Genomic DNA, 21,935 nt, shown 5'->3' with positions numbered 1-21,935 from the left:
CAAAGATACCGAATATGTGTACCGAACTCATGTGGTTTTTTTTTATTTTTTAAGCATTTGTGTGTGTTTATTTAATATTTTTTTCAATACACATTCGTTAACAAAATAAATAAAATACACTATTCGGTACACATCTCGATATCCTTTGTTGGTGGGAGTAATACTCTCCGATAAAATATTGATGATGATGATGATTAGGGACCGGGGGAACGTTGATATATATGTAGCAGGATATAGGTATTACAGCCTTTTTTTATTTTTGTAAGGGACAATGTTAGGGTGCATACTAAATGTACACCTCAAATATGCCTCTAGCTAGTATAATTGCATTTTTTTTCTTTTTTTCAATATTTTTAAATATTTAGAAAAAATTTATAAATTTACTAAGAAAAAATTTAATTGTAAGCGATTCTGCGCACTAATACGCGCACAAATTCAATATGATTGGTCAAAAAGTAGATTTTATTGAAAACAGTGCTAATTTAAATTTAGAATACGAAGACAACAATATTAATACGTAGATTGATACGCAGACTTGCTTATACATAGCAAAACTCATTTACTAATAGTCACTTTCTTAATAAAAAAAAAAAAAAAAAAAAAAGACCACGTGCATGCAAGTATTTTCCTTTTATGAAAGGGGGTGGGGTAAAAAGTCTTTGGTTCCGCTGACGGACAGCACCATTCCTTGCAGTGGTAGTCCTATTATAATTAAGAATTGTCATCATCATTGTACGCATGAATTTAGCAATCCATCGAGCAGAATCTAAGGGGCGCCGTGTCACGACTTGTGAGATCAGGTGTATGGAAGGTGCGAGCGCGGGGGCTCCCCCAAGCTCTATCTAGTCTCATGGCCAGAAGCTAGCTCCCGTGATTGTGATTGGTATCTTAAAAGAGAACTGCACCAAATAAAAAGAGATTTTTATAAAAGTAAATTTACAAATTTATTGGCATAGTTTGATATGATATGTCATATCTATTTTATAATAAAATAATTTTACAATCTAATGTATTACATCAAATCATATTAGCTTGTAAATTTACTTTTGTAGAATTTTTTTTGTGGTTAAAGCATTTCTAGTTTTAGAAAGTAGAAACCATGCACATGCATACATATATATAATAACTAGCTACCCCAACTTGAAAAACGGAGAGAAAAAAATTATTATGAGGTCTCTAGCAACAAGATTAAGAACAACTTAATTTTTTTTAGGGATGACAATATGTGACATGATCCGTTAACCCAACATGAACACAACATAAACACAACATGATAATAATGGATTTGGATTTAGTTTTAATGGGTTCAGGTCAAAATAGGTTGACCAGTTAAGGCACAATTGCTTAACAGGTTGATAACAACCAACCTGTTTTGACCCGTTAAGAAAGTTAAAGTTACAATTATACCCTTATATATAAAAGTAAAATTGCTGAAATCTTAATTTCTATATTTTTTTTTTGTTTGGATTGTAATTTTGAACTTGTAGTTAATTTTATATTTTTTTTAAATATTGTGATTTTAACATTTATATAAAATTATGCTAAACTTAACAATGTCAAATGGGTTAATTTCGGGTTTGTTCAACCTATTTACATAAACGGGTCAAAATGGGTTGACACGACACGACATGTTATGTTAATGAGTCTTGTTAGGGTTTGAGATTTTGACACGATAAGTTTAACAGATCGGGTTATGGTTGACCCATATAGTATAATATATATGCCTTAATTACACACGATCTGTTAACACAATTTGACACCCCTATGTTTCTTCTTTTCTCCCCCTGATCGGATAAACCGCCCTAGAGTACTCCAATTTTAGCAGCTTCATCGATCCTTGAATGCCTTCGTCCAAGTCCATGCCCCATGGAGTACGTACATACATAAGAACAAGCATAGAGATGAGGAATTTTCTCACGGTTTAGTTTCTATTTAGCTAGTTTCGCCTCCAACTACTTCTACTAGGTTGTTGAGCATGAAGACATGCCATAATCCTGGCATATTGCATATAGCTAGCTAGGATAAAAATATGGAAATTTTTGGATTATATACTACTAATCCTAGTACGTACGTACGTACCCGGCACCCCTTTAATTTATTTTGAATTAATATATATTTTTTATGGGTTTGTCATCATGTCATGATATGTGTAAATGGTCTCCAGAATTCATGCAGCAAGTCGATCCACGAGGATGGCAAAGGAATTGTTTTGAACTTCAAATATTGGGAGGTTGCAGACCAATTGGTCCCCAGCAGTTCTCTGTTAAGGAGACTGAGATGCATAAATTTTGGACAGAAAGATAAATATTATCATGAGTAGTACTAACGGGACCACATTTTATAATAAAATTTACGCCTAATATGGTACCTTATAACAACAAATCCCATTTATCAACAACACTGGACCACAAGAGCATATCTTCGGCGTTACCACGATATCATGTATCTCATGACCTTTTTGTTTTATTTCTTTTATTTTGTTGGCCTTTCGTTCTTGCTTTGGGCAAGGCCGAATCCTGCGCGCGCGCAACACATATATATATATATATATATATATATATATATATATTCGAATATCCTCCATATAATTCCACTTTACTTTAGCTGGCGAAAAGTAAGAAGAACTTGTCCTTGTAAACCTTTTGTTTTGCTTAATTAGCTTGGCGTTTTTGATCTGATCTTGGTTTTATCAACAACGTTAACGTTCTGAGGTTTTTAGTTGAGAAAATCGATATTATATATAATCCTGAATTCGAGAATTCTTGCCCTTAGCTGGTACGTCGTGCATCGAATTTCTGACCTAGCTAAATATATAGATCATCGATCACTTGATCAAGGTTGGACAAATTAAAATAGCTAGGTCAAACAATATTAAGGAACGATTATAAATAGATCATGCATCGATTGTAATTTCAAGAAAGTGGAGGTGGTAGAGGTTCTGATCGTACACAATGATACATGAGTCACTGATATATAGCTAGATCATCAATGATATATAGAAATTAACCCACCGAAGTAAATATACATATTATATATGTATGTATATATATATGTAGTAAATCTATCACACTCAAGAGAAACATCTACCTACCACCTGGCGTAGTTTAATTAGAGCACTTGAGCTAGCTCGCCATGCAGTACCTAATTTCATAAACGGCCTTATATATATATATATATATATATATATATATATATATATATATTGACAAGTTAAGTAACGACCTTATAATATTAATTTATATAAGTTGCCTAAGAAGAGATGAGCCTGTCAGAATGTGTTGGATCATCTAGTTGAGAGACTACTGCACTTTTTAATTATGTGCATGACGTTGGATGCTAAGGGCCGGCATATATGTTGCAACAAGTTGGTTCTGTCGAATATTAATAATGCAATTTGGTATAATATTATTAATTTGTGGAACGGTCATGGTGATCTTTTCTCCCTATTAAGTTGGATCAATTAATGTGTGACTAGTACTTCATAAAGTACTATATATTATCAGATCGAAAACGGGTGGAGATCAATATTACACGGATTGCGTTTTTTTTTGCTCTCAAAACCCTGATTCTCTAGTAGGGGTGAAAACCACTGTTTTGGTCCAAAATCAAAACTGAACCGACAACTTATATACATGGATAAAATCGGCAGAAATGAGCTAGTAAAGGTGGAGAAAACCATTGACATGGGTTTCGGCACAATCCCGATTGGTCGTCGGTGTCCATTTGGCATTGTGAATGATTCAAAACTTAGAAATGGGAGGTGTGACCTTGCGCTGAGAGAGAGAGATGCGCCGTTGTGTGAGAGAGAGCAGAGAGAAAGAGAATAGGAAGAAGAAGAAGAAGGGAATGGGGTATTAAACCCTAGATTGAAACGATGTTTTTTGGTGTATTCAACCAAACAACGTCATTTCATTCTAATTTTTTTCCTAAACAATACGTGAGGCATCGTTTTACCTAAGATATATATAAAATATATATATATATATATAATCGGTAGGTTCGGCGATTTGAACCAAGTTTGAACCGGAACCAAACCGGCTGATGTTAGTTTCAGCTTATTTCTACCACACCGACCGACTGGTTCTCTACTGGTTTTAGCCAGTTCTGTACTCCGGCGGCCGGTCCGAGTCGGTCCCAGCCGGTTTGATCTATTTTTGTACACCCCTATTTTCTATCCAGCCTAGTGCCTCGATCGCCAGTCGTCACCACCTCTCTCGATGGTTGTCTTCATAGTCTTTATCAAGCTATTGGATATTTGGATGGACAACCTTTGGCATTGATCTTGTCTACATATTTAGCTTAGGTCTTGGACAACATTTTTTTGGGTTTTGTGATTTGAAAAAATCCAAATTCGATTTGTAAAATTGTGATTTGGCTTTAACATTCTAATTTTGTTGTTTGGTTTGTATTGGTTTCTGCCATCTTTTGTTTGCGTTACGAATGCAGGTTATGCAATCTAGCTAGCTCGTCATGACTAGTTTTATAGTAAGCAATACAGGCGTGGGAAATTCTATATGGGGCGGGGACGGCGGGGATATCATGTTAAGCAGACATTGTGCGTACCGTTGCTTTATTAATTGGTAATTATTAGATTATTTGTTGGACAAGTAGTAATTCTTATCGCATGCGCAAGCAAACTTAACAATCAACCTTTAATATGACAAAAGGGTACTGTAGATTACAATAAATTAATGCTAGCTGTCAATTATTGTAATAATTAAGACTTACTTAAAAAAGAAATTAGATAAAGTTAATTATATAGCAGCTTACTCCATAAGCTATATATATCATGTGGAATCAATAATTCATGTAGATTCGGCCTTGAAGATGATTAGTCGTTGATCATTGTGTTATTATATATCTTTTTTTAAGATTCTAGGCTCAGTGGCTGCTAATTATCTAAATTTTGCAATTAAAAATAAACTACAATAATTTCTACAATGGTAGTTTTGTTCTTGATCAACACCGTCGATCGGTAGCCGGCGTGATCAGTACGACACACTAGCTAGTCGAAATTAAGAGACTGAAATAATATATAGATTTCAAAAATCTAGAGCTATATATATATATATATATATATAGTCTTTCATGCAATATGACTGAGGTCTCCCTGTTCTTATATATGGCTGCAGTAGTAGTAGTAGTAGTACTAGCTACACTTTCTGCATAACAGCCATAAAAACATCATGACGAAGAAATTAAGAGATATTGACAACGACAAATCATATGGATCTCCAAATAAATCTAACATCAGATCTAACACAAAAAGTAGACTCCCGGCTTTCTTGCCACCAAGAACGGTCAACCTCCAAACGACAACCGAATATGCACATAATTCCGACCACCACAGTCTGATGATCCATCTTTACTTGTGACGACAGATCCAACACTACAACAAACATATATACGGCCGGACTTGATCTAGCCAGGACAGTCGCTAACCACACACAGTCCACAAAAACCCCACATCCATAAATTAATTAAGCACAAATTAAGCACAACGCCAACACCTAGCCTGCACATACCCGCCGCAGAAACCCTACCAGATCTGCCAGCTCGCCGAACTCCGCCCCCCACCCCAGCGGAACCACAGATCTTCCACAAAAGAAAATCTTCGTCAGATTCGACAGGCTAGGAGAAAGGTTAATCTTTTCTGTAGTATCGATTTTGTCTAAAACTATTGCAAAATTATATACAGTAGCGGTTTTTAGGGAAATAGTTTTTGAAGTTTCTGTAGGAACATATGGTCTAAATTTTAATTTCTACATGGTGTCTTTTTTTTTAAATCACTGTTAAAGCTGCATTTCAATGGCGGTAGCTAGTTTTTGTTTGAAACTGTCGCTAAATATATTTTTAGCTGCGGTTTCGTGTGAAAGGTAGGGAGAAAATTCTTCGCTTCTCACCCTCGCCGATCGACGCTCCCCTCGTCTCTCTCTCTCTCTCTCTCTCTCTCTCTCTCTCTCTCTCATTAATATGCGCTCACCAGATTCAGTATATATTATGCTCCTAATTAATATTCAGTATTCACCAAAGTCCCCAAGGAGGCACATGGGCAGATCCAATTCATCCTCGCCAAGACCAAAGAGCATAAGCTAGCTAAGGTTGCCCTAATTAGAGATCGAGTTCCCAAAACCCTAGCTCATGTCTTCATCTCTTTACTTTTTTTTTTTTTTTTTTTGTCCTTATTATTGATAGCTTGATCTGTTTGGTTGCTTGGTCCCCCAACCCCTGAATCTCTCTTCTGATCTCCTGATTTCTTTTATTTATTGATAGCTTCAGTTTGGTTGCTTCGTGAAACCTGGGACAACATTTATAGACGATTGGCGTATTCTCCTTCGACCACATCGATGACTGTTGGATTTCCCAGGCGAAGATGGGGACGTTTAGGTCAGGTTAGGCAACGGGGACCGCAATACGTTTCCTTCTTGAGCCTTTTCCCATGTCAAGATTTCAGAAGAATATTGATCAATGACTGCATCTAGGTTTCATCATGATTTCGGTTTTGCATTAAGGGCATGATTATTTTTGGTTAAATGGGTTTTTGAAAGATCGGATTTGCAGCAATATATATATATATATATATATATATATATATATATATAAGGCAGCTTAATTTTTGTGGTCGATTGAGAAATTCTAACCAAAAAAAAAAAAAAAAGTTCTCAATTAATTTCTATGAATGCTTAATTTCATGAACTATATTGCCGGCCGGGTTGGTTGGGCCCCATTTCTGATCAACATGATGTAGATAATGTGGCCCCGGATTGGTTTGAGCACTCAAATAATTAGTTAAAGAAATAAATAAATATATATTATGGCTTGTTAATGTTTTGCAGTTTTAGCATCCAAGGCAGGATCAAGAGGATGCGATAGGTATTATATATATAGTTTCATAGCAGAGTGAACTGTGAAGTACATACGCTTCATTAGTGTATCATGATCATCTGATCAATAGGAATACCCAATATGTATATACTAATAATTACAAAAATGTTCCTGATCTGATCATAAACTATTGATTATATATAGTAGTGCCATGCTCATAGGTGCCTGCAGCCAAATGTAATTACCCCAATTAACCGATCAAAAAAAGTAATTAATTATCCCTATTAACAACTTTCTTATAAATTACTAAACAAATTAATGAGAAATCATATATTCCGGATCTACATGGATCACTCTCAACTGGGGTAATTACATAAGGTCACTCTTTAAAAAAATTCTCAATCTTTGACATCATTAGCACTAAGGCCTAGTTTGGGTATTCAGGTATTCTCAGATATTCTGAAAATAATTTATTATCTTATTATTATTTTTTATTTACTTTTCACTACTATTTAATATTTTTATCATTATTTTTCATTACTGTTCGTAGAATATATAATATATACCTCAAAATACATCACTATCTAAATGTAAACTAAGGCGCGCTACCTGTATGTAGCCAAGGAGCCGTAAAGCTTAATTTGAACGCTTAATTTGAACCCAATAGCTTTCAAAACGAGCACTAGGATTTCGTATTAATTACCAATTTTTCTAATTTTTTAAGATCGTATTAATTATCAATAAGCTGCAAACTCAGTGATTATTTGTCATGATATATATAAAGTATATATAGTGATCAAAACCAATTTATAGTAATTTGACAAGACATAAGAAGGCTGAAAATTAAGTCTATATCTAGGAAATTGCGCCGAGCAGATCAAAAGTATATGCCAAAACTAATTAAGATCGAGGTTGTACTCATGGTCAGATATTGGTGGAGGATATCAAACGCAACATTAATGCACTCTAGTCGATCATAATAAGACTTTTTTCTACCAAGTGATCGAAAAGTAATAGATTAAAAAAAAAAAAACTACCAAAAAGAGTTTGTTTGTTTGCTTAATTGATCTCCAGTGACTTGATTCCACCTATGCATGTAAATGAATTGAATGAGTGTTAATGAACTTTGTTACTTTATCATCTTATATATAAGATCAACTCGATCGATCGGATATATATGTTTAGAGAGAAGATTCGAGTGTTGATCGATCGATAATGTAACTTATAAGAAGCATACACGATCGATTAATTCTACGTGTTTACTATTTCGAGTACTGAAATTGATTAGTTTTTCTAAATCTGTTTTCGGTCGATCGGGCAGAAAATATTGATCAATAGAATCAAAGGAAAATCATGTGACTTCTAGATGATCAGTAGTACTACTGGAAAATTAAGGGCTTACCCGATCGATTAATTCTCGTTTTTATGGAAACAAATGTGGCCAAAATAAGATAGAGAAATTAATTCATGTCCAAAATGAAAGGCCAGTCTATATATATTTTAAGTCGATCGATGATGATGATGATGATGATCAGTCATAGTAAAATCGAAAGTGGTGAGTACTGAAAGAGGCCGCAACGACGTTGGATGTTTGTCGTGGAAATTAATCATGAGATTTCTTTTGGTAATGAAAATAATAGTAATAATCCTTCTAAACTGGAAATATGCCCATAAAAACTGGAAAAGGTAAAGTAACATGAAGTAGAAGAAGTTGCAGAGGCAATGCTGGTGGTGAAACCGTGAAAGTGCAGCGCCGTCTGTCACCAACAGCATAAATACTACTACAGAACAAAGACAAAAAAATAAATAAATAAATAAAAGAAAAGGAAAAGAGAAAGACAAGATGCTCCCTTCAGGTCCCGCATAGCAATATTTGCTTAGATTAGCTGAGATGACAGGATATCCGTACGAACTGCATGCCTTCAGCTTAACCTGTGGCTCAAATTGAGACAGTAACGACTGTGACCCACTCTCCACCAATCATAGTTCGACAACGTATTCCCCCAACTAATCCTGGTTTTCTCATTGGTACCACTCTGGTTTTCCACCATACCATTCCCACTCACTCTCAGTAGCCTTTTAATATCTTTATTCTCCGTCTCGGGAGACTTTCTTCCCATGCTTTCCTATACATATACATAGAAACCCCTTTGCAACATAATATATAACCATAAACCATTCTCATTCACAAAAATAGAAAGGCACCCATAATTCACTCACTCAGAGAGACCCACCACCACTATCATTATCATCATCTTCTTCACAATATGCTTTTCTTTTTTATCTCCTGGCCTTGAAATGAACCCTATTTAGGGTTTTTTTCCTGGAGATTTTCAGCTGTTTTACTTTCCTTTAGCTAGATAGTTTTTTTTTTCTTTTTTTTTTCTTGCCATATTTTTTTTTCCCAAGAAGATCAGAAAAAGGTAGGCAAAAAATGGGGAGAGGTAGGGTTCAACTTAAACGAATCGAGAACAAGATCAGCCGGCAAGTGACGTTCTCGAAGCGGCGGACCGGGTTGCTGAAGAAAGCACATGAGATCTCAGTGCTATGCGATGCTGAGGTCGCTTTGATCGTGTTCTCCACAAAAGGGAAGCTCTTTGAGTTTTCCTCTGATTCGAGGTTCATACTTTTACATGACTACGTTTCATCTTGATCTTTTTTGTTCTTTTTTTGTTTTGCTGTGGTTTATTTGTTTGTTATAGCATTTTTGAGTTTTTCTTCTTAATTTTTTTTTTCAATCTATTTTCTCAACTGGTCTGAATATTAATTGTAGTGAAATCATCAAATCTAGCTAGGTCATCCCCGACTGATGTGTTTGTTTGTCAGGGCTAGCTAGCGTATCACCCAACTGCCATCAAATTTAGTTCATCCTACTCACTGAGGCGTTTGAAAATTACATGTTAAGTTAACTTATAGTACTCCACGTTCTCTTTCTCTCTTTCTTTTTTCCAGTCTCTCGAACACAAGCTAGCACAGGTTGTGTATAAGACGATACTTCATACTTAAGAGTTTGACCTTTTTTAGATGACAATGTAGGCGTTCTCCTATATTTCTTCTAGCATCAACTAAGAAGGAACAAACGAAGAAAAAATTGTCAAAAAAGCAAAACCTAACTACCAGGAGAAAACAAAATGCTATTTGTGTGTCTGAATTTTTTTAAATTGAAAATCGTTTTTGTACAGTAGAAAAGAAAGTGAAATTGTTAGTAAATTTGCTTTTATTATGTACAGAGATTGCTCATTATTTCACAGACACTACATTGCATCCATTGGGTAAGACCAATAGTGGATAGACGATATGCAGCATTATACAAGCTATATATGCAGTGCTAGCTAGAAGAATTTATAATATATGGACACGGCCTTGAGCTGTGTGTCACGGGGCGTGGTCATGTTATATGTCCTGGTTTTATAACCTAGTATTTGCTAATATCCAATGTTGTTGGTGCACGAAGGAGGATGCCTTCTCAATGATTTTAATCGTGGAAAGTATATAAAAGTTCGTTATTTAAGATCTCCACAAAGATCTTCCAGTACCCGTATAACCATTTTTAATTTAGAAGAAAGCATGAAATTAAATGGATACGTAAAATGCACCCACTTGAATATATGTATGTATTATGTATGTATTTGTGTATATATTTACGTATGTTATATGTATGTATCTTTGGCTCTGGGTAAGAAGATTTTTTTCGTTAATATTAGAAAAGCCCTCCGGCCAATATAATGTATCTTTCATGCCTTTTCTAGGTTGTTTTGTTCTTGCTAGGTACTTCAAACTTTCATATAAATATATATATATATATATATATCTTGATTTTGTAGTTTAAATATCCTATCCCCAGGGATTATTTGGACCTGGGAATTAAACATTTCAAGAGTCATACATAAAGCATTAGTTTCACTTTTTATAGAGCTCTCCAGATAGATCTTAGAGAAGTTATATATATATATATATATATATACTGCACAAGGTTGGAGAAAACTACCTAAAACTCTGGATCAAGCATGCAAACTCCATTTCAAATCATAATGAGTCCCAGCTTGGATAAATTATAGTACTGGGATCCACTATTATATGAGAGGAAGGAAACATTGAAGACTGAACTGAAGCAACTCAAGTACTAGAAACGAAATTAACTGAAAGTACCTAGACGTACGTATCGCAGAGAGAAGCTTTAAATTAATTTCTAAAAAAATTCATTTTATTATCATTATTATTATCCATCAAAATGAACAGGACAAGGTGACAAATATATATGAGTCATACTTATTAGGTTACTGTGGTTTAAAATGTACGAGTAAGATTTGTTTCCTTCGCACCCGAAAAGTTATAATTGACAAGGAATCCATTCTAATCTAAAGTAAACCCCAGTTAAATCTTCGGCCTTATATAGATGTGTTTTTCAACCTTCTGCACATCGAGAATTGCGGGATCAACACTTGCCTTCAATGGAATTGATCATGCTTGATGCTCGTACTCCAACTTATATATATATATATATATATATGCATGGAAAGATTAAGGTCTCGGATGATGAAATGAGATGATATATGAATAGTAATGAAATAATTTGAGTTAATATGTTTTATGAGTTTAAAATGAGAGAGAAAGTTAAATAAAAATATTTTAAAGTTAAAATATTATTAGAATATAATTTTTTAATATAATTTTTGTTTTAAAATTTGAAAATGTTGAATTATTTTTTGTGTTTTGTTTGGAAGTTTGGAAAATTTGTAATTATTAGATGAAAAATTTAAAGATTTGAAATTAAAAAGTATTTATATTTATAGTGTTTGAATATTGAGATGAGGTATGATGAATTGAGATGATTTTACTATTCAAACTAAGCCTAATAATTAGCTGGCAGAAGGATAGCTGTCATGTAGAAAAGTATCCATGCAATAACTTCCACGTACAAGCTGCTTAATTATGTCCGAAAGTTAACATTCCTTTGTGGACATTTTCTGTCATAAATCCCTACTCTTAATTATCGGGAACATATATCCTGCAGGATATATAGGGATCAGACTGCACATACCTAGCTAACTTAGTTGTTTGCTCCAAAACCCTCGCCGAGACATTCAGGAAAACAAAAAATTACAAATTTACAAGTATCTGAACTTTGCAGATTGTTTGTTGCAGCCTTCAATGCAGAAGTTCACTTATCATGATATATTAACATGAGCTATAGAAGTGACTAGCTAGTTATAACCTACTTACATATCGAATTAGGAATGCTAGCTAGCTCTCAAAACATGTTAATTAATGTCCCCTTAATTTAAATGTAAACATACGTCACTTCTTTCAATATTTTACACAATAATATTTTAAAATGAGAAATATTTTTATAAACTATCTTATAAAAATAACATCATTTTACAACATATATTATAAAACATGTACATTGTAAAATATGTTGTGTAGATACCATTATTCTTAAATGTCATACTCTACTTATGGCTTAAAAAACTTATAAAAGCAGGAACATATGTATCCACCACCTATATGCTCCCCCTGCTTTCTACAACATCTCAGTTGAAATATAAAAATCAAACTAGATAATATTAAAAAAAATGATAAAAGTTATAAAGGTATCAAAGAATAGATGGCAAAAAAGAAAAAAAAAATGCCCATTGCAATTGAGTATGTAGCACTTGCCCCCCTTTAACAGAAGTTTTAAAGGGGGTTTGCTTAATGCTTGTGAAATGTTGAAGCTATATTTTTCCCCAACACATCTATTCATTTCTGAAACTTTATATTGAGATATATATTTCCTCTTATTTTTTTCTTTTCTCAAAATACTCTGAATAGGTGCATTTGGAGTTGGATCATCCAAGTCATCTACTTGCTTTCCTTATCTTGTTATTAAGAAGTTAGAACTTCAAACCTTTTTTTTATTATTATTATGAGCCCCTTATAAATATTGGTACTACTACTTCATGCCTTTCCAGCATAGGGGTAACAGTAATGCATTGGCAACTAGTTATTCATCTAGTGCTTCTTCTTGATCCACTTCCCCAATCATAACAACCGGCTAGGTGTCACCATCTCCACACGATTGGTGCTTTACACAATCTTCCTAGGAAAGATTGTCACCATGGTCACCTAAGAGCTAATTTCAAAACTATTGGTATTGATTAATGATGTATGTGTAGAAAGAGCAGTAAATTGTTTACTAGTACCTTTTATCCATTGTGAGGTTGTGGAGCCTTATGGAGCGTCTTTTCTAATAGATTTGGGTTGGCTTGATCAGTTAAGCTTAGAAGGATAATAATATACCTCTTTATAATAAACTTTAGGGAGTTATAATATTGTAGCCCTAAAATTATAGCAGCATGGAAGATGGCTTCTATATGTATAGATGTTGGCAAGAAATAAATCATAGAGATTTTGAGGATCATGAGTGGACGACGGAAGAGTTCAAAACATTCTTCTTCAATACTACGTTTAATGGGCCAAATAGTCATGATTTCCTTATATAATTTTTTTATTCGGCCTTATTGTGTTTCTCTACAATGTACATGACGACTAAGCCATTACCGTCTTTAATAAGATTTTCAATTACTTATAGAAAAAGAATTGTTCCTCTACATTGGATCAATGAAAGATATGCCTATAAATACAAAGACATTTCATATATAATGACATGGTCAAAGAAATGGTTTCTTAGGTAATTCAAATTCCCGACTACCAAGATTGAGGGTTGATAAGGTTTTTGGTGAGTCTGTGCTAGTTTGAATCTTGATGCCAATCCTAGGAAAAGAGGAATGAACTCTTTTAGTGCTAGCTAGTATGACCATGTAGGTATAGGGAAGGGAAATAAATCATAGAAATTTTGAGGATCATGAGTGGACGATGGAAGAGTTTAAAGCCTTATTCTTCTATTCTATGTTTAATGGGCCAAATATTCATGATTTCCTTGTATAATTTTTTTTTTTCCAACCTTATTGTGTTTCTCTACAATATACTTGACAACTAAGCCATTACCATCTTTAATAAGATTTCCAATTACTTATAAGAAAAGAACTATTCCTTACAATTGATCAACGAAAGGTATGCCTATAAATACAAAGACATTTCATATATAATGACATGATCAAAGAAATGGTTTCTTAGGTAATTCAAATTCCCGACTACCAAAATTTAGGGTTGATAAGGATTTAGGCGAGTCCGTGGCAGCTTGAATCCTATTGCCAATCCTAGGAAAATAGGAATGAACTCTTTTAGTGATAGCTAGTAGGACCATGTATGTATAGGGTAAATCATAGAAATTTTGAGGATCATGAGTGGATGATGGAAGAGTTTAAAACATTCTTCTTCTCTTCTACGTTTAATGGGCCAAATATTCATGATTTCCTTGTATAGTTTTTTATTTAGCCTTATCGTGTTTCTCTACATTGTGCATGACGACTAAGCCATTACCATCTTTAATAAGATTTTCAATTGCTTATAGAAAAAGAATTGTTCCTTTACAATTGATCAATGAAAGGTATGCCTATAAATACAAAGACATTTCATATATAATGACATGATCAAAGAAATGGTTTCTTAGGTAATTCAAATTCCCAACCGCTACCAAGATCTAGGGTTGACAACGATTTTGGTGAGTCTGTGTCAGCTTGAATCTTGATGCCAATCCTAGGAAAAGAAGAATTAACTCTTTTAGTGCTAGCTAGCATGACCATGTTGGTATAGGGGAGGGAAACTATGCTTCCCATATATTCCATATATACCTTTTGATATCTACAATAATAATGGAATTAATTCGCATAACTTTACCTAAATCAGGATACTATAGAGAAACTCCTCTAAAAAAGCTACATCTTCTATTGCCATATCTTCATCATCATAAGTTCAGTCTACCACTTCATAAGGACCATTATACAAAGAACTATCCTCGACCACTCTTCAATTTGAGCACATAAAAGTCATTACATATCCTGCAGCGTTACATCCCCAAGCCCTTGTTGCCAAGCTTTTTATGCCCAATCTTTCACTAAATGGAATGGAAGGGTTATTAAGGTAGCTTTGTTGTTGGCTCTTGTATTTCAGCTTAAATGCATGCAATTGCTAGGAGTAGCTTTTGTAAAATGTGACCCTAACGTGTGCATCATGATGAGTTTATATATGACAGCTTTATTATTTACCCAAAAAGATAGAAAGAAAGAAATGTAAGTGTTCTATCAAGAAAGTATCCAATAGTAGTTTTTTTCCCATTGCCTAAGACATAGTAGAAATTTTAGATAGAATACTCTATACTCCATCTATCAATATTGGTTCAACAAATTGCTTATTAGGCTTTATCAATAATAGTTTCTTTGCTATAATTGACTGATGAAGATGATTAGCCCTTGATCGTTTTGAGCTTATTTTATCAATTAAAGAAACCAGCTCTTCACCAATTAACTTTATTTCCAAATTAATAACTCATCTTCATGATCACTCACTAATTTGTAAATATAACAATATGCACTAGTTGCATAAGAACAAAATGCATCCTCACAGTTAAGAATATAATACAAATAATTAAATTTATTTATTTCTATTAGTTTAACATCTTTTTTGATATCATATTAAACCATCACTTATCCTAAAAGTTTAAACTAATAGGAAGATGTAGGTTTAATTATTTATATTATATTCTTAACACTTACTATCAAGACTTAGCTTTATTATTATTATAATTTATCTTTCCTCAATTGGAGTTAGAATTAGAGAGGTTACTGCAATTCAACTCTTGATCATTGGCACTGGAGAATATAAATGGTACTATAGGGGTGACAATATGTGACACAACCCATTAACCCAACACGAACACGACACGATAAAAGCGGGTTTGGGCTTGACTTTAACGGGTTCGGGTCAAAACGGGTTGACCTGTTAAGATGAGTGCTTAACAATTGGTCAACTGGTTATGACTCGTTAAGAAATTGAATTTACGTTTATACCCTTAAACCTAAAATTCAAAAAATTCAAAAAATTCAAAAAACTCTAACCCAGTAACCCTACGGCCCACAAGTCCCTCAGTTTTCTCAAATCTCAACTTCTCAACTGCTACACTTCTTTCTTCAAGTTCTAAATTTATTTAGATTTGTGTGTTTATCATATTTGAGATTGTAACATTAATATTTTACAATATGTGTTTATCATATTTAGGATTGTAACTTTAATATTATTACAATGTGTGCTTATCATATTTGTGTAATTGTGTGTTTATCATATTTGGTACTGTTAAAATTTTAATGTCGGTATTTTTATTGTTTGATTGTAATTTTGGACTTGTAGTTAGTTTTATATTTTTTATAGATATTGTTTATATTTTAATATTTATATAAAATCAATCAGGTCAAACGGGTTGAAACGGGTATGTTCAATCCATTAACGTAAACGAGTTGAAACGTGTCGGGTCTGGTCGGGTCATATCATGTCAATCTATTTCGTCTTCAATAACGGGTTGTGTCGTGTCAACCTATTATCTTAATGAGTTGTGTTAGGATTTGAGATTTTGATATGAAATTCTTAACGGGTCGTGTTCAGATTGACCCATCAAGTATAATGTACATGTCTTGACACAATACAAACACGACTCATTAACACAATTTGACACCCCTAGATAGTAGTGCCTACTCTCTCAATATTTTAATATCTTTCTACTTAAAAAGTTTGTTCTTACCATATATAGCCATCACTACCATCCAATACCTTGTTGTGTCAAAGAGACTTTCTGGCCCCTTTTTTACCTCAAAGCAAGTATTCTTCAAGCATTCACCTCTTATCAATTAATTTCTATGTAAGGATGGAAGAAAGAGCGCCCTTGGTTATCAACAAATGTCTTAGTTTAAATTATTTATCAGCTTCTTGGACTTCTTGATATTAAAAGATGAGAACTATTTTATCGGGGAGAATGCTTAAGCATATAATACACAATAAAACGAAGGATTAAAGCTAGCAGCACCACGGCCATTACCGCAAGGATCAATTCAAAAACTAGCAAATATAGTAGGGCTGGATTAGATTAACTTATTAATTATTATTACCTGCTTGGAGAAATCCCGAGATTTTACCAGCTGCCATATTATATTTTGTAGGGTCGGCTGGAAGGAATCCACTCCTGGTATACACACAATTTGTCTTCTCTCTAAATGGATGTATATCGCCACCACCAACATCAAATTTGCTGCCAAACTTTAAAAACTTGCACCTTGAAACTACTAGCTAGCTAGCTAGCCATCCACTGCACATGGTGGTAATCCAGCTCCTTTGCACCCATGCATAGTATGTTACACCTACTACAAAAAGGTATGCAGGATTTTACCAAACGACTTACTACCTATCCAAGAGCTTTATGATCTTTAAATATTAGTTTGGTTAAACCTTTAACTCACAGGATCGTGACAAAGAGAAACAAACGGGCAAGTTGCTCTTCATTTGCATTGTATAATAAGGTACACCATGGCTTCATAAGCGATGCTATGAGCAACTATGTTTTTCATGATACTAATTAGTCTACCTGATCACATCAAACAAGTAGTGTGGATCTAGTTTGACTTTGATTTTCTCTCATAAATACCACATGATGATTTACTTAAGCTTCGTTTGGTTGCAAGATTCAATTGAGATCAACTCAGTTCAGTCTAATTTTAAACTGAGTCTAACATCCAAATATTCAATTCTCAAATTACTAAACTCATCTCAACTCAAAACCTCCTTACACGTAGGACCCACAACATTTTTCAACTCAACACATCTTTACAGGTGGATCCACAACATTTTTTAATTTTTCATAAATAGTACCAAACTCATCTTAACATCCAAACACATCTAAACTCATTTTAGATAAACTTCACATAACTCACTTTACCTACTCAACTCACTACTATTCATAAAGAACTCAACATCCAAACGCAACCTTAATATCCTTATCTTTAAAAAGCACTTGTTAGCTAAAAAAAAAAAAAAAAAAGCGGTAGTCACATTTAGGCTAGTCATATTTAAAAAATACTTTGTCAAAGTTATTAGTAGAACTCCATAAAGTCACTAATTATAGATTGTAGTTCCTGTGAAATTACCACTTGTCCCAAAAGCTTAAGCTTATGGGAGGAGGTAGATTATATTTTATATCTTAACACTCCCCCTCACTTGTGGGCCAGACTTCCCTTCAATGAGTAAGCCCAACAAGTGAAATATTTAATTAAATGGGATAAAGTGTAGAGTCAGAGTTCGAACTCAGGACCTCTGCTTTGATACCATGTGAAATCACAACTTGTCCCAAAAGCTTAAGCTTATAGGAAGAGGTAGATTTTATTTTATATCTTAACAGTTCCAACATGAGACTAAGCGGTGCCCATGCATACCTTCACAAATTACCCATCCAATGTGAACTTAACACATCCATGACAATCTTAGCTAGGTATCACGCACGTACTTAATTAGATCGATGTACCAAAAATAGCTCATTGATTCATAGTCAACTCGTTATTTTGCTCTTTAAAGTACTCGCCACTCATGTCTTTAGATTAATGAAAGATTAGGGTTTCCAATCCTAGAAGGACTAGGATTCTTACATATTGTTTTTGTCTGAGATTAGAGATCATAATAATAGTAACTGAGATTCGCTTTTCTAAAGAAATCGAAATTGCCTCTCTCGACTGCTCATCTCGACCAATTAAGTGTACATGTAAGGTAGTTTATATATATTACACTCATACATTTATTTGATTACTTCCCTCAACCTCAATGCTTCTTTATTGGCTGGTTTTCTGTTTTTATGAAGTCTTATGCATTCTATATATTTCGTTATATACACATTCTTTTCTTACAGCATGGAGAGAATCCTGGAACGTTATGAAAGGTATTCATATGCTGAAAGACAGATTGTTGCAACTGATTCTGAATCACAGGTATGATCTCATGCAAGCCAACACCCAACATCCATTCTCTCGATCCTTCAATGTTTACCAAGTATATTCCTACGCCCCACAGCACATCATGTCTGTCTTATATACTATTTCCTATATATCTGTCCAGTCACCATCGGTATCACCAAAACCATGTTTTCTCAAGTTTGCTTTGGCTTTGGGTTTAGGAGCCTAGCTAAGTCCAAGCTGGTTGACTTCCAGTTGGGAAGAGTAACTAAAGGGCAAGGGATACCAGCTAGTACTTACCTTGAAAGTTCCCATGTGCATATATATATATATGGCCTTTATCATGATGCAAAATCACGGGAATATTTATGTGCTTAGTTAGTATGGTCTCTCTTCTTATTCATTTTTTTTCTTTTAGGCTAATATTTATGTGCACATCTGTGTTTGAATTAATTCGCGTTATACGACTCGATTTGTTCGATCATTATTGTATCAATGTCTGGAATGTACCTCATGAGCACTTAATTTGGATACTCTGATGGGCTCTGTGATCCATCAAATGGCCATGATCTTTGCTGAAGTGCTTACTAAAAGCAGTTGATCAGGAAAATTAATGAATACATGCAGTGATTTCTATAACCCTTCTTTGAATGGCGTCCAGGGAAGCTGGACTCTGGAATTCCCCAAGCTCTTGGCTAGAACTGAAGTTTTACAAAGGAACATAAGGTAATTAGCTGAGTACTTTTCATAGAAAAGAAAATGAGCTTTTATAGCAAATTGAACAAAAACAAGCACCCCTTGGCCAGATCACAGCAAGTACTTGATCGCCTTGGTATGAGTATTTAATGAATCAGATCTACCGCAAAAACGTTCAGCAGAAATGATGATATTTTTAGCCAATAAATTATTTCAAAGGGGTTAATTTGAAGGGTAGATTGCTTTCAAGATTTTCTCCAAAAAAGAAAATGAAAGAAATCATGCTTAAAGCTCAATAGATGGTGATGATTTTTGCCAAATTGGTCGGTTAGTCAAATGTTGGGCATCATGCATTCAAATATATACCTCTTTTTTTAGATTGATGGGATTTCATGCATCTATTGGTTTAATTAAGGAATTAAGGCATTGACAATCATTAATCAGTGCTATATATGTCGATGAGACTAAGACATCATATCTATTTTACATTGGGTACGTAATATTGTAGGAATTTCTTGGGAGAAGATCTGGATCCCTTAAGTTTAAGAGAGCTCCAAAATCTTGAGCAACAGCTTGATACAGGTCTGAAGCGAGTACGAACAAAAAAGGTGATCAACGTAGTGCTGCTTTGTATCTTGATTGCGCACCTAATTTTGAGGACACACGTTCATGTGTAAACGGATTTGATTTAAATCTATATACTCATATAAATCATTTGGCTGGCTTATATATGCAGAATCAACTTATGCATGAATCCATTACGGAGCTGCAGAAGAAGGTAATTAAGATGATTACGGTTTTTTTTTTTTTTTTTTGGTTGGGGTGATCATAGTCTTTCAAAACCAATTTTGATTTGTTTTAGACAAAAGATTTAACGCAAGGTTATCAAGTTCCATAATTACAAGACATCTGGAGTAAGTTAATGCTCGTAAGGAGCCGGCTATATATAGAATTACCATGCGTGCTGCATGGGAAAAACCCAGAAAGGGGCACTTTGAAACTCGAGAAAGTAGTACATAGAAATAATGCTGGCCGTTAATATGGTTTGAACTAATTTGAAACCTACATGATAAGCCACCGATCGAGAATATGTAATGCGACCAAGAGGCCGGCCTAGAGAGATCACTAGGTTGGCATTGCATGCATGTACGTACTTAAGCTATGTCACATCCTAGATCAGTTCCGATCGATTTGTAATATAAATTTAATTAACCACCATGCACCGTGCTTATTCTGGACGTACCTAAACTATAGCGTTGTGGTTTGTGACAGGAAAAAGCCTTGCAGGATCAAAACAACTTGCTTGCTAAAGAGGTAGAAAAATGTACTAAATGACCGTACATGAGTACAGAATCATCTCATACTCGGAGTCAGCTCATGTTTATGAACATTTCTTTTTCTTTTTCTTTTTATGACAAATAGCTCAAGCAAAATGAAAAGACAGTGGTCGAGCATGTACACCGGGAGCAGCCAAGCCTAGGCCAAAACTCAAACACCTTCATGCTATCCCCACAACAGTCGCCACCATTGACGCTAGCACTTCCTTCTCTAACTATCGGGTACTACTCTCTCTCTCTCTCTCACTCAAAACGCACGTCTGCGAATAAGAAACATATGTGCGTGAGTCTTAAGTCAGAGATATATGCAAGTGATCATGATCTTTTGACGTCAACTGGCTGAGCTAATGCACGTACATTATCTTTTTAATAAATTACGTAGCGGGACTACTTTCGGGGCAACAGCAATAGTAGATGAAGATGCTGGATCACAGACTCAGCCTAGTACCACTACGCTTATGCCACCATGGATGCTCCGCCACATGAATGGATAGTCACCAAGCTGAGGCCTTTTGAAGTGGAAAAGATAACGACATATATATATTAACGATCCTTGTAAAGTTTAATATGATGTTGCTCCATCACGTCACTGTATTTCGAAATTTCAAGTCTTTCGAGACTGCACCTTTTCTTCTTAAAGAGTTCTTGGGCCCAATACTGCAATTTGCATATGGGCGTTGCTGATAGTTCTGACAGACATGTGGCTGGCTATGCTTGTTTTCGAGTGTAGTTCAACAGAAGCCCCAAAAGGCCAGGACGGAGACGGCTAACGATTGGCTCTATTTGGCATAACCGAGCCCGAACCATCCTTTGTTCGTAATCTAATTAATATGGTGACACCTGTCCATTTATTAAGGTTGCCCCAAAAAAATTGGAGCAAGCTCAAATAGAGCAGGTCACCAGGATTAAGGCAATTGCCCACTTCCCCCTTGCCCTCCCCTTTTTAGCCAATGAGCTAGATTTTGACCAACTCTACCAGTCAAGAAGTACTTTACATTCACTCGAAGTAAAAACTCTACCAGACAAGGAGCTTCTACACTCTGCAGAACCATCTACAATAAGGGTCTGCCAAAATCCTCCCCCAGCTTGAGCAAATGGGTTCCTACCTTGGAAACCAGCTAAGCGCAAACCCAAACCTCAAAGCACAGCAGCTCAATCAGCAATGCAGTTCCCAAGCAGTTAAATTTACCGAGCTACAGAAAGAAATGGC

General features: G+C 34.7%; 1 protein-coding gene and 1 long non-coding RNA gene across 3 annotated transcripts; both read left to right on the top strand.

Moving 5' to 3' along the window:
• Window positions 1-5,140: 5,140 nt before the first annotated feature.
• Window positions 5,141-6,594, top strand: LOC121248218. 2 transcript variants are annotated; one of them, XR_005937410.1, is made up of 2 exons: window positions 5,141-5,642; window positions 6,274-6,594. It is a non-coding gene; the product is annotated as an uncharacterized LOC121248218 (long non-coding RNA). The 2 variants fall into 2 exon arrangements; XR_005937411.1 differs by having other exon boundaries at window positions 5,141-6,101.
• Window positions 6,595-8,917: 2,323 nt separating this feature from the next.
• LOC121248215 (agamous-like MADS-box protein FUL-L) lies at window positions 8,918-21,411 on the top strand. Its single transcript, XM_041146614.1, has 8 exons — window positions 8,918-9,444; window positions 18,650-18,728; window positions 19,354-19,418; window positions 19,897-19,996; window positions 20,125-20,166; window positions 20,661-20,702; window positions 20,811-20,947; window positions 21,108-21,411. Exons 1-8 carry the CDS (start codon window positions 9,260-9,262, stop codon window positions 21,217-21,219), a joined length of 762 nt encoding a protein of 253 aa, XP_041002548.1. The 5' UTR covers window positions 8,918-9,259; the 3' UTR covers window positions 21,220-21,411.
• Window positions 21,412-21,935: the final 524 nt, after the last annotated feature.

The sequence above is a fragment of the Juglans microcarpa x Juglans regia genome, chromosome 2D (genome assembly GCF_004785595.1).
Source record: "Juglans microcarpa x Juglans regia isolate MS1-56 chromosome 2D, Jm3101_v1.0, whole genome shotgun sequence".
Lineage (NCBI taxonomy): Eukaryota > Viridiplantae > Streptophyta > Magnoliopsida > Fagales > Juglandaceae > Juglans > Juglans microcarpa x Juglans regia.
This window is presented reverse-complemented; position numbering and strand designations above follow the sequence as displayed.

Bases quoted from the DNA above. Each gene is read 5' to 3' on its own strand.
- LOC121248215 (XM_041146614.1), top strand. From the start codon at position 9,260: ATGGGGAGAGGTAGGGTTCAACTTAAACGAATCGAGAACAAGATCAGC. The intron at 18,729-19,353 runs GTATGATCTCAT...AATGGCGTCCAG, and splicing joins CAACTGATTCTGAATCACAG to GGAAGCTGGACTCTGGAATT. The intron at 20,703-20,810 runs GTAGAAAAATGT...TATGACAAATAG, and splicing joins ACAACTTGCTTGCTAAAGAG to CTCAAGCAAAATGAAAAGAC.